Source organism: Dromiciops gliroides, chromosome 1, assembly GCF_019393635.1.
Source record: "Dromiciops gliroides isolate mDroGli1 chromosome 1, mDroGli1.pri, whole genome shotgun sequence".
Classification (NCBI taxonomy): domain Eukaryota; kingdom Metazoa; phylum Chordata; class Mammalia; order Microbiotheria; family Microbiotheriidae; genus Dromiciops; species Dromiciops gliroides.
The window spans coordinates 634,719,400-634,733,690 of NC_057861.1; the positions used below are offsets into that span (position 1 = coordinate 634,719,400).

Below are 14,291 nucleotides of genomic sequence, written 5' to 3' on the forward strand. Positions count from 1 at the left end.
ACCAAATGGCATAGCATCCAAATTCTTAAAGAAGTTAAATGAAAGAGAAGAGGAAATAGACAATAAAACTAGTGAGAGGACCTCAACTTTCGCCTTTCAGAACTATATAAATTTAACCATAAAATAAATTTTAAAAGAATTTAAAGAGATGAATAGAATCTTAGAAAAGTTAGATATGATAGACCTCTAGAAAAAAATGAATGGGAATATAAAGGAGTATACATTTTTCTCAGCTGTACATGGTACCTTCATAACAATGACAGTGTATTAGGGCATAAAAACCTCACAAACAAATGTAGAAAAGCAGAAATATTAAATCTACTCTTTTTAGACCAAAATTCAATAATAATTACATTCAATAAAGGGCCATGGAAGCATAGATTAAAAAGTAATTGGTAACTAAATAATCTGATACTAAAGAATGACTGGATCAAAGAACAAATTATAAAAATAATCAATAATTTCATTAAAAAGAATAACAACGAGACAAGATACCATAACTTGTGGGATCCAGCCAAAACATTACTTATGGGAAAATTTATATCACTAAATAAATACAACAATAAAAGAGAAAAAGAAGAGAACAATAAATTGTGCATGCAACTAAAAAAACTAGAAGAACAAATTTAAAATTCCCAAATGAAACAGCAAAATGAAAATGTTTAAAATTAAAGATTAATAAAATTGAAATTTAAAAAATAGGAAAAAACAATAAAATAGATAAATCATTGGTTAATTTGATTTTAAAAAGAAAGAAAACCAAATTGGCAGTAACAAGAATGAAAAGGGTGAATGCACCACCAAATTAAGATAAATTAAACAATTATTAGGAGTTATTCTGCCCAATGATATGACAGCACAACTGACAACTTAAGTGAAATGGATAAATATTTATAAAAATATAAATTGCCCAGTTTAACATTAGAGGAAATGGAATATTTTAAAAATCACTCTGTCTTAGAAAAAGAAATTGAAAAAGCCATAAATGAACTCTCTAAGAAAAAATCCCTAGGACCCAACTAATTTACAAGTGAGGAACAATTAATCCTAATACTATATAAACTATATAAAAGTATAAAAAGGAGTTCTACCAAATTCTGTCAAAACATAAATATGGTTTAGATGGCTAAATCATGGAGAGCAAAAACAGAGAAAGAAAAATATAGATCAATTTATTTAGTGAATATTGATGCAAAAATTTTAAACAAAATACTAGTAAGGAGATTACAACAATATAGCACAAAGAGCATATGCTATGACCAGATAGGATCTTTTTTTTTTAACCAGGAAAGCACTCAATATTAGAAAAACTATAGGGATAATTTACCATTTTTTTTAAATACAAAAATTCTATGATTATATCAATAGATGCAGATAAAGCTTTCAACAAAATGCAACATCCATTCCTATTAAAAATACTAGAAAGCATAGGAATCAATGGAATATTTCTTAAAATTCTAAGTGATATCTATCTAAAACCAAGAACAAGAATTATCTGTAATGGGAATAAACTTGAATTCTTTCCTATAAGATGAGGGGTGAAGCAAGGATGTCCACTGACACCAATTCAATATTGTATTCAATATTATATTAGAAATGCTCCCTATAGCAATAAGAAAAAAAGGAATAAAAATAGCCAATAAAAAATAAAACTATCACTCTTGGCAGAGAATATGATGATATACTTAGAGAACCCTAGAGAATTAACTAAAAACTTAGTTGAAAAAATTAAATACTTCAGCAAAGTTACAGGATATAGAATAAACCCATATAAATCATCAGAATTTCTAAATGCTACCAAAAAAAAAACCAGCAGGAAAAGATAGAAATTCCATTTAAAATAATTTCAAACAATATAAAATACTTGAAGTCTACCTGCCAATCCAAACCCAAGGATAATATGAACACAATTATAAAACATTTTTCATACAAATAAAGACAGATTTAAATAATTGTAAAAATATCAATTGCTCATGGGAAGGCCAAGTCAATATAATAAAAATAATAATTCTACCTAATTAATTTACTAATTCATTGTCATACCAAACCACAAAAGATTTTTATAGAGCTAGAAAAATAACAAAATTCATCTGAGAACAAAAGGTCAAGAATATCAAGAGAATTAAGAGGAAAAAATGTGAAGAAAGGCAGTCTAGCAGTAGCAAATTTCAAAACAATAATCAAGAAAAAAAATCTGATACTGGCTAAGAAATATAGTGGTAGATCAGTGGAATATATTGGGTACACAATCATAATATTAAATGACCATAGTAATATAGTGTTTAATAAACCCAAAGATCTAAGCTTTGGGGTAAGAATTCATGATTTGACAAAAATTGCTGGGAAAACTGTAAAGCAGTTTGGAAGAAACATCTTTTTTTTTTTTTTTTTGGTGAGGCAATTGGGGTTAAGTGACTTGCCTAAGGTCACACAGCTAGTGTTAAAGGCTAAAATTCTAGCTAGTCTGTCTAAAATATCCAATGAGTGGTCGCCAATAAATTACAAGCTTTAGCAAGAGTTAGACTTTTAAGCGTTTATTAAGGAGAATAAGAATTTGGTAAAGAGAGAGAGAAAGGCCTAGATTCCTATCTATTAAAGGGAGAGCACATTTCTAGCTCCGCTCTCCACCAGAGTCCAAAGGAAAGAGCCTCAGAGCGAGCGCCAGTCTCTTCCTTCCTCCTCCCACTAGCCCGCGTCACTTCCTGACACCAAAGAAAAGACTCCTGGTCTTGCCCTCAAAGACCCCTGGTCTTGCCCTCAAAGACCTTCGCTTCATGGACGGAACTCTTCTACAGTAAGTCTCCAGCAGGTGGCGTTATTCCAATCGTTACACTAGTAAGTTTCAAGTGTCTGAGGCCGGATTTGAACTCAGGTACTCCTGAATCCAGGGCCGGTGCTTTAACCACTGCGCCATCTAGCTGCCCCTAATATATTACTTCTCAAGGAGTGGGGGAGAGAGAATTTGGAACTCAATTTTTAAAAATAAATGTTAAATGTTTTTATATGTAATTGAGAAATATTTAACAAAATTTAAAAAAATATATAAAAATGTTCATAGCCAGAAGGGACTATTGGGATCATAAGGGTCAACTCCCTCATTTTAAAGAGAAGAAAACAGGACCTGAGAGGTTAAGCTTAGATTAAACCTTTTAGCCTGAGAGGTTCAAAAACTTGCCCAAGGTTACCATAGACAAAGTGTAGAGCTGAGATTTGAACACAAGTCTTCTAAATCCTAGTACTCTTCCACTGCCTTTGCCTGCTGCTCTTCAATCAAACTTCCTAACCAGAATCCAGCTCATCAGGCATGGTGGTACACACTTATAGTCTCTGCTACTGAGGAGATTGAGGGCCCAGAGAGCAGAAGTCCCTTCCAAATCTCGGATTCTTCACTAGCTTGTCATTAAACCTAACAAAGCCAAGTCATTCAAAGAACACTTGTAAATAAAACTGGGAAGAGTACACAAGTAGAAGTAAAATGGAACAGATTCCTTTAGCATGGCTACAGGGATGTATTTTTGGCATTTATTACAGTAGAACTACCACATTTAGAAGCTACCACCTCAGTACTTTATGTACTGTTGGAGAGGAAATGGTAGTCAAGAAAATGCAATTAGGCAAAAAGAGTAAACTTGCCTAAATATATAGAGAGGAAATTTGTGCTGGAGGCAACATGATTTTTAGGGTACTGAGGGATTGATTTTCAAGTAACTCCAAAATGGAGAAAACTCTAAAGAATGGAGAAATAATCACTAATAGTATAACATTAGCAACTACCAAATTACATACCGACTTTCTCCATTCTACAAAATCTTTGTGAGAATGCTCTATGCAAATATCCTTGATGAGAACAATGGAAGGGAAAATGCAAGTTTTCCTGGACAATTTTTCTACTGTAGATTACATATTCATAGTTTATGCAAATGCTACAAGGTACAGAGAATACAAGATTCCACTTGGTTCATTGTTGATTATGAAAAGCATTCAATTTGTCAGAGCAAAATGCAGTAGGTGTCACCCACTATATGGTAAGAACATTCAAAATTCATTAATAAATACAATCAGAGACAACTATTCAACTATTTTCTACCAATATTCAGGATAAAACAGATATATGCTTGTCAAAGGTAAGCAAAGGTGTTTATTCCTGTCATGGAGGATGCACTAGGCAAAGTCCAAATGGTGGTAGGACTTCATATAAATGGAAGAGTTGTCTCAATGCTTCTGTTTCTTATGACTTTGTGCTGATTGCATCAAGCTCCAGAACAACAATTCAGGGCATCCTCTTCCTGGTCATTCCCACACCTGCACTCCAGCCATCATGCAGTCTCTTCCTCTTCCTCTCATCATAATAGTGGACTGACCCTGGAACCAACCTGGTCTATATTGGTGATGTTCTGCCTTATCTTACCCAGAACCAGGTCTCCAGATCACCTCCTTGCCATTTCCAAACCACACCATTGCATATGTTCTCTTTGTGTATTTTCTTCTTCTACTAGAATGTTTACTGCTTGAGGAGAGTTTGTTTTGTTCCTCATGCTTGTATCTCTAGTGCTTAGCACAGTGACTGACATAATAAGCACTTAATATCTATTTATTCATTGATTCAGACACATAGTCACTAAAAGGAGCCTATTTAGTAATCCACACAGGAAAAACCAAGTGGATTATGAATACATATTGCCCAGATTATGAATGCGATTAGATCAATATTCCTTTGAGTCTGAGTCCACTAAAACATCTGTTTTGGACAGGCACTACCGACAATGAGATAAGCTCAGAAGAGAATAGGAGGCTAGAAGTTGGGTAGGCAATATCTGGAAAACTGTTCTGTACTTTCAATGATTCCCAACAACTCCCTACTATGACAATCCATCATTTAAATTATGAATATTCCTAGGGTGATGCTATATGCCTGTGAATCATAGAACACCACAACCTCTGGAAAATCAAACCCACATGTAGCCCAAAGAGCAAGGGAAAGATGAAGAGTAGGTAGATGCTACAGCAAAGTCAGTGATGACCTACATTAGAGAAATGGCATAAATATAAACCTGAAGGACTTATGAAAATTGCAATCCATCTACAGAGAAAGAACTGATAGTATCTGAAAACAGATGGAAACAAATTTTTTAAAATGTTTTTGTTTTTGACAATTCATTAATCTGAAGTTTTGTTTTTTGACTGTTTTCTCTCACAACCTAGCTAATGTGGGAATGTTTTCCATGACTACTCATGTATAACTTTTTTTTTTTTTGCAGGACAATGATGGTTAAGTGACTTGCCCAGGTTCACACAGTTATTAAGTGTCAAGTGTCTGAGGCCGGATTTGAACTCAGGTACTCCTGAATCCAGGGCCGGTGCTTCATGTATAACTTATTTTAAATTGCTTGAGTTCTTGGGGGGGGGTGGGGAAGGGAGGGAGGAAGAGAAGTTGGAACACAAAGTTTTAAAAAATTGATGTCAGGGCGGCTAGGTGGTGCAGTGGATAGAGCACTGGCCCTGGAGTCAGGAGTACCTGAGTTCAGATCCGGCCTCAGACACTTAACACTTACTAGCTGTGTGACCCTGGGCAAGTCACTTAACCCCAATTGCCTCACTAAAAAAAAAAAAAATTGATGTCAAAATTTGTTTTTACATATATTTTGGAAAATAAAATTCTATTCAGAGAAGTGGCATAAAGCACTTCCTTTATCTAGGACATATATGGCCAAAAAGGAGTTGGGTTGATCATGTAGTCAGAGTGAGGGATAAGAAATGCTCAGCCATAGTATTTCACTGTTATCTACAAAATAAGAAGAGGCCCAGAGAAAAGCCTTCAGCACACTGGGTAGACAGGAAGCAAAGCAGGAAGCAAATGGAAAGAATTGAGAAGGGACCATACATGAGATTGTGATGTGGTACACTAGAAGAGGAAAGGGACCTGGGTTCAAATCCTGTCTCTGCCATTTATTATTTGAGTGACCTTGAGAAAGTCACTTAATGTCTCTCAGCTTCAATTTCTTCATCCATAAAATGAGAAATTTGGACTAACTGACCTCTAAGCTCTAGCTCTGAACCTATGATCTTATGGTTACTACTATATCCAGTGAAGAGAATGAGATCCTAGATTAACTGAAATAAAAATAATAGCTGACGTTTTACATAGTACCTTAAAGTTTGCAAAGTATTATACGTATGTTACCCCCATGTAATTCTCAGAAGAATTCTGTGAAGTATTACAGATATTATTATCCTCAATTTACAAAGAAGTGAGGTGACCCGCCCAACTGCGGAGAGCATGGGATAAGCTGTTGGGAGACCATAGTTCTAGTGTCACTTCTGCAATGACTTATCTGTGTGGCTTTGAACAGGGTGTTTTCCTTCCTTGGGCCTTAGTCACCCCAAATGTAAAATGAGGGGGCTACATAAGATGATTTGTAAGGTTCTCTTCCATTCAAAAAGCTTATCAATCATTGTATTGCATATCTATCACTGCATTATTGTGGGAAAAGCACAGCATAGAGGAAAGAATGCTAAACTTGAAATTAAAAGCCCTCGGTTCTTTTCCAGGTTCTATCACATAAGGTCATGTGACCCTAGGCATATCACATCATTTCTCTGAGGCTTGGTTTCCTTATCTGCAAAATGGGTGTGAGATTTAAAATTGGATATTAGATCATAAATCTCCCCTACTTAACTTTTCCCTTAATTTATCTCCCAGACTAGTAAATGGAAGAAGCTTCTGGTTTTCTAGATAGAGCCTTTATTGTATATAAGGTGTTGTTGATTAGAAGGATAGGAAAATAGAAATACAGTACAAATCGTCTTAAATCTAGGCTTAGTCTATATTCCTTATAAAAACTCACCAAACCGAAAAGGCCACCTTTGGAGTGAGGGAGACCGTCTGTGCCGCGCCGCCAGGAGTCCCGCCAAGCAGGCAAAAAGGCTCCTCTCGTTCTCTCCACCCCGGAAGTCAAAAAACCCGGCAGGCAGTCTGACATGCGCAGCAGGCGGACTGTTCATCTCCTCCCCAAAAGGGTGGTCCTTGAAAAACTGGCGTCTTTCAGTTATCCTAACCGACTGTTAAAAACTTTCATATTTTACCACATGGGGCTAATAATATTTGTTGTATGTCAACCTCACGGAATTGTTGTGAGGCTTAAATCAAATGAGACAATATATGTGAAATCACTTTAAAAAAACAAAAAAACTTCAAAACTTATAAGGTTTGATTATTTATGAAGAGCCTACTATGGAAAAATGAACCTATTATGTAAAAAACCCTGGAGACTATGGAGGACAAAGTATGAAAAAGAAATAGAAGGCAAAAACCTTGACCCCAGGGAGTTAAACACACACTTATCTCAGGATCACTTTGTGGAGCAACACCTAATAAGCAAACAGACAAAACAGAGACTGGGCACTACAATGCCAAGGTACCAAATCCACACAAATGAGAAAAACCAGACTGCTACTGGATAAAGCACTGGACTCGGGCACAAATCCTGCCTCAGACATTTATTAGCTGCTTAACTCTCGGGCAAGTAATCTAACCGCCCTTTACCTCAGTTCCCTCATCTGCTAAATGAGGGAGTTGAACTCAGTGGGCTTTGAGGTCGCTTCCAGCTCTAAGTCTGTGGTTCTATAACCCAGAGCACTGTCTGTCTGATGATTTTCACAGAACAGAATTGGACATTTTGTCTTTCCGTACTATGGAAATGAAGTTATAAACATCTCATCTCTCTGTGCTATTTCATAAACCTTCATTAGTACATATAGAGAGCTGTGATATGATGAAAACAATTCAGGGCAGTCAAGGGACCTGGGTCTGGGTTTGGCTCTGCTATCTCCTTACGTGATCATTAGCAAGTCACTTTGCTGCTCTAAGAGTCAGTTTCTTCATCTGTATAATGGGCAGCAAGGTGGCACAGTGTATAAAGTGCTGGGTCTTCGGTCAGGAAGATTCATCTTCCTGAGTTCAAATCTGGCCTCAGACATTTACTAGCTGTATGATCCTGGACAAGTCACTTAACTCTATTTGCCTCAGTTTCCTCATCTGTAAAATAAACTGGAGAAGGAAATGGCAAACCACTCCAGTATCTTTGCCAGGAAAACCCCAAAAGGGGTCATGGAGAGTTAAACATAACTGAAACAACTGAACATAACTGAACAACAACAACAAAAATGGGACCAATCAGTAATACTGCTTAGAACAAACTATCTTAAAAACTGATAGCAAAGGGGCAGCGAGGTGGCGCAGTGGATAGAGCACTGGCCCTGGAGTCAGGAGGACCTGAGTTCAAATCCAGCCTCAGACACTTAACACTTACTAGCTGTGTGGCCCTGGGCAAGTCACTTAACCCCCATTGCCTCACTAAAAAAAAAGAAAAAAAAGAAAAACTGATAGCAAAACTAAAAAAGGAGAGGCTAAAACCCTTTCCTCAATTTAACCTGTGAGATTGCCTTCTTGGAGAATATAGGATCATGGCTAGGCAGCTTTAATCTCTGTTGAAAATGGAGAGGTACTGTAGTGAAGGCAAATTCAGTGTTTAATACTTGGGATGAACTTTCTTTAGAGACCTTCAGTAAAGCCCACCCCACAATAAATTGTTGTAAGGCCAGTCCTTTCACTACCAATTTAAGGTTAACATTTGATGACGTTCATCAAATCTGACAGAGTTTTGGTAAATGACTGCACTGCTTATTAGTCTGCTGTCCACCCGAGTATTACAAGGCTATAGTGACCATAAATCTTAATCCACTGACAGCATGAGAAGGCTCTAACACATAGACATGATGCAAAGAAAGAGTCAAGTAGAAGCATGAGCAGCTTTATAACCAGCTACAACATCTTTGCACTATTAGGAGTCTGATGGATCCAAAGCCCAACCACATATTGCCCGGGATGAGGCATCCTGATCTCTGTGTCTGTATTGAGAAAACAGGAAATGAGCCATGTGTAGGCCTTGGGGAATGAGGCACCATGAGAAGAGGCTGCAAAGGAAAGACTGATCTTAATTTAAAATTTCTTGAAACTAGGTTCAGTCTTTTGCTTTAAGCATTTGGCCACAGTCTAGGACTCAAATACAGTTCATAATTATATAATAAAAAACTTATGTCCTAATTACTAAAAATCAGCTTTCAGGGCCTGGAACACAGTATCCTTTGCAGTCTCTTGTGGTTAGACACAGTTCATGCTCATCATCACTAATTCTTGGGGATCCAGATGCATTGGTTTTCCAGGAAGAAAGGGGTTATTTGTGTTCCCTATAAGGGAAAAACTATCTAAAGCATAAATTTTACCTGTTTCTCTCAGGTGCATCTTTAGGTTTTAGGGATAAAGCCTTAGGAAAACCAGGCCAACAGAGAATGGGTAAGTGACACACACATATCAAGGCATTCAACAAACATTTATGAAGCACTGTGTAGAAGGGAGGCATCAGATTCTGGAAATACAAAGATAAAATAAACAGCCTCTGTCCTCAAAAAGCTTATTATTTGACAGGGGGAAGGAATACAGTATGTATGTACATATATATATATGATAACCTGAGAAGGAAGAGAATAGTAACAATGAAGGGGCTCAGCAGGGGCTTCCCATAGAAGATGAGATACATGAGTTGAGCCTTGAAAAAAGTTAAGCATTTTAAGAAGTCAAGGTGTAGAGGGCTGGCCTGTGTAGTAAATGGCATAGAGGCAAAAGATTAGATCCCAAATTTGGGGAACAGCAAGTCAGCCAATTTGGCTGCAGCATCAAGTGCATGAAGGGGAATAACACATAATTAAGCGAGAAAGGTAGACTAAAGCCAGATTTTGAAGGGCTCTAAATAACAAACTAAGGAGTTTATATTTATCCTTGAGGCAACAGAAAGTCCCTGATGACTTTTGCAGAGGATAGTGGAATGGTCGTACGTGCATTATAGGAATATTACTTTGGCAGCCATGTGGAGAATGAATTGAAGAGGGGAGAGACCAATTAGAAGCACTGAGACCAATTAGAAGGCCATCGCAATAGTCTAGGAGAAAGATGATGAAGACCTGAGCCAAGGTCCAAATCTGTGAAATAAGCAAAACTTCTCACTGCCATAAATTAGGGAAAGTTCCCATTTACCATGAAAAACATACATGGAGCTAACTGCTGAAAGGTGGCGATTCGATGTGAGAAAGCGCAGGACTGAGTGTTAGGAATCCTAGCAGTTCTTGTTTGCCTGCTCAAGAGATGCTCTCAGGAAGGTCACCTCCCTTCTTTGCACTCCCATTTTCTTCTCTACAGAACGAGAGGTTTGGAAGAGATTTTCTTTAGGGTCTTTCCAAGGTCTATGTCCTGAAGGGCTTTCTATCAGTGACATCCTGCTATTGGGTTATCTACCAATAAAAAACAGATGGCAATTAAACTGAAAAAGGGCATTCTGGAGGATAGGTGTGTTTAATGGCGAAGATGATTAGAGGTTTTGTTTTTGATTGGGGTAAGTTGGGACGTTTCTGTGACATCCAGGTGGCGATGCCCCAAAGGCAGTGGGTGGTGTGGAATTGGAGCTCGGGAAAGAGATATGGGATAAATAAATAAATTTGGAAGTCCTCTGCAGAGAGATGGTCATTGAACCCATTGAAGCTGATGAAATCACCAAGCAACAGGTTACAGCAAGAAGAGAAGAGGGCCCTGGACAAAATGCTGAGGGACACACAATGTTACGGGAAGGGTTGGGGATGATGACGCAGCAAAAGAGACTGAGAAGAGGAGATCAGAGAGGTAGGAGGACAGTAAAATACTAATCTGCCAAGATCTCTGTGACTTCTTTTTATTGGTCTTATCTTCTCACTTTGAGATCACTTCCTCACCTGAGGGAGAACAAGTATCTGTTCAGCTTTACATCTTTTTTTTTGGGGGGGGGGGGGGCGGGGCAATGGGGGTTAAGTGACTTGCCCAGGGTCACACAGCTAGTATGTGTCAAGTGTCTGAGGCCAGATTTGAACTCAGGTACTCCTGAATCCAGGGCCGGTGCTTTATCCACTGCGCCACCTAGCTGCCCCCCTTTACATCTTTTTAATAGGACTTTCAAGTATATAAAAATACCACCAAGAAATCTCAAATTAAGAGCTGTACATTGAAGGGTAGAAACAGGAGTAGAGCTTAAAGAACTACATGATTAACCTCCCATTAAACTCAGAATTGATGACTGTGCCATTGTCATGAGTTTTATTTTGGGGATCTGAAAAATAACATACATTTATACAGAAATTTATAGCCTTACAGGATTTTTTATTCACAACAGCCTTGTAAGATAAGTAGTGGGTTATTATCTCCAAATATCACTTCTTGGACTATCTGAGCTATGAGCAAGTGTGGCCTCAGCCCTGCTATGTTCTACTAGAGACTTTTTCTGGGACTTTTATTAGCTTCTAATTTTATTCATTTTGTTTCTTTTACAAGTCTCCTCATGCTATTGGCAGATAACACAGATGAAGAAATTAAGCCTAACAGAGGCCAAGGGGACTTTCCCAAAACCACAGGTATTAAGTAGCAAAAATGGCATTTCAGTCCAGTATACTGCATTGCCGATATGGAATTCTACATAGGGTATTCTATTTCTGGATTACCTAGAAAGCTAAGAATGGTTCTAAATCAAAAAGAGATTTGTGCTTTACTTCAAAGTCTTTCTGGCAGCTCCTAGCCCCTCAGACGGTTGCTAGAGTCAGGCACTCATGCCGTCCCTTCCTGCAGCCTCAATTAGACAGAGATGGGGTAGCATGAACTCAAAGCCAAGAAGAATATGTCACAGGCATACATAAAAAGTCAAAGAAGGCAATCTCTCATCTTTATCTGATCTGCCCCCTGGGATAGATGGGAGCATCCCGCAAAGTAAGCCTGTTGTGTCTCAGGGCACACATGCCTTTTTAAATACTCGGCAAAATCCCACACTCATGACATTTCCATAATAGCCAGTTTCTTATTTGAAAGAAAATGCTGTTTTTGCATCATCAGATTGTCTCCTACATTTCCAGACCTGGTGCCATCCTTTGCGCTGAACTTTGCAAGGTGCTGTCCGTGAACCACGTCTTAGTGCTTCTTCTGTTTCTCTAAATAAAGGTCTCCTTCCAGAATCTGGAAAAATAAAAATGAAAGCTACTTAGTAAGGCATGTGGTTTGAGAGTTCACATTCCAGTATATAACACAAAACCAATAAGACAATAATCTAAAGAGTGTTAAAAATCATTCATCTTTCCTGAAGGTAAATAAAAGAGGCACTTCAATCACTAAGAGTGTTCTCTACTAGGATTTTTCTGAAAGTTACATTCACCATCACTTAAGATTTTTTTATAGCATTTCACAGTTTCACATACTTTATCTCTTTTCATCTTTCCAACAACCTGTGGAGGTAGAACAGAGATTAAACCCATTTTCAGCTGAGAAAACTGATGTTCAGAGATCTAAGTGGCAGAATGACTATAAACTAAGCCTCCTGATTCTCATTCCAGAATTCTTTTCATCATGTCAATGATTTCAAAGCCAAATTTCACATTTATTTTAAGTTTATGGCACTCATTATTTATACCATCATGAGCTAAACATTGATTACATTTCACAAAGACTTGTGAATCTACTGCATATTCTTCTGGACAGAGACAATGAGTTTGAATAATACACTGCCGAGGACTGCAGAAGGAGAATTAGCAACTCATACACCATTACATTATACCATACTGCCTCTTCAGGTATACGATATGGTTAGAAGAGTAACACATATCTTTGAAAATAATTTATATGTGCATACAAAGACTCTGCTGTTTCCTCTCTGGGAATTTTCAAGTTAAAATTTCATTCATTATCTTTATTTCTTGATCTTTTAATTATTCTTCTTCTTTATTCACAATCGTTATCCAATTCCCTATATTGGATGTTTACAGAGGAGCAGAGTATAGATAGAGCCTTCAGAAAGATGAAAGGGAATGGCTAAGACTATCAGAGTCCTAAGGGAAAGGAGAACCATTAGGGGTCCATGAACTACAGTTTATAAAACAATGGTTTAGAGAGTATGCTTTCCCAATCCTTGATCTAAGAGAACAAAAATATAGCCATACCTACTTCCAATTTAACTAGCGATGGAACACACACTCACTCACTCACAAAAACAGAGACAGTGAGCCATGAGCTTCTGGGTAGCTTTCCTGTTATCCTTGGTCCATTCTTGCTTTGGTTCTGGGAAGTGGAGGCCCATATGTAACCGCAACCCAAGGTGTGGGCTCTGTACAGAACTATGTATCAATTTGGAATGAACTAAGAAAGCAAGGTGAACCAATCAATCAGATAAATCAACCAACATTGATTAAGTGCCTACTGTGTACCAGGCACTATATCAGGTGAGTGAAACACCCCTTACCTTCAGAGTGCTTACTTTCTATCAGGGGAGACAACATATCCATAAAAGGTTTATGCAAAATGTATACATAATAAATCAAAGGGGATTTTGTAGAGGGAGTTCCTGACAGTTGGAGGGATAAGGAAAGGTGGAAGCATGGAACTTTAGAGAGCAAAAGTGAAGGTAGTTAGGTGGCCCGGTGGATAAAGCACTGGCCCTGGATTCAGGAGGACCTGAGTTCAAATCTAGCCTCAGACACTTGACACTTACTAGCTGTGTGACCCTGGGCAAGTCACCTAACCCTCAGTGTCCCACAAAACCAACCAACCAACCAAAAAAAAATTGGGGGGGGGGGGCTGGGCAATTGGGGTTAAGTGACTTGCCCAGGGTCACACAGCTAGTAAGTGTCAAGTGTCTGAGACCGGATTTGAACTCAGGTCCTCCTGAATCCAGGGCCGGTGCTCTATCCACTGAGCCACCTAGCTGCCCCAAACAAACAAAATTTTTTAAAAAGAGAGAGCAAAAGTGAAAAAGGCACTGTAGGTATGGGGGTTAGCTAGTACAAAGGCAAAGAAAGGGATGGAAATGTTTGAGAAATAGCAAAGTCAGACCAACTGGACCAGTAGGGCCCAAGAAGGGGGGTACAATATCCTAAATCTGGAGAGATAAGTTGGATCCAGGTTGTGAATGGCTTTAAACGCCAGATATAAGGATTTCCATTTGATCCCTGAAGCAATGTAGAGGCACAGAGTTTACTGAGTAAGAAGTGCTTTGGGAAAAGTACTTTGGCAGCTGTGGGGTGGATAGACCATAGAGGGTCTGTGAGGTTTTATGGTATAGACCAAGAAAGGCTAGCTGCCTTACAGATGCACTAGTGTGGGGTGAGCAGACCCTGGGAACCTTTGAATACAATAATCACAAGTATACTACCTAAGGATAAATACATGGATTGAC

The 14,291-nt window shown here is 38.1% G+C and overlaps 1 protein-coding gene across 2 annotated transcripts in view; it reads right to left on the bottom strand.

Annotated features, from left to right (window-relative positions):
- Window positions 1-14,291, bottom strand: part of LOC122736134 (katanin interacting protein) — a 205,190-nt gene that overhangs the window by 118,101 nt on the left and 72,798 nt on the right. For both annotated transcript variants that reach the window (XM_043978179.1, XM_043978180.1), the window contains exon 6: window positions 11,985-12,082. In XM_043978179.1, the coding sequence (XP_043834114.1) occupies window positions 11,985-12,082 (98 nt within the window). The remainder of the gene's footprint in view (window positions 1-11,984; window positions 12,083-14,291) is intronic.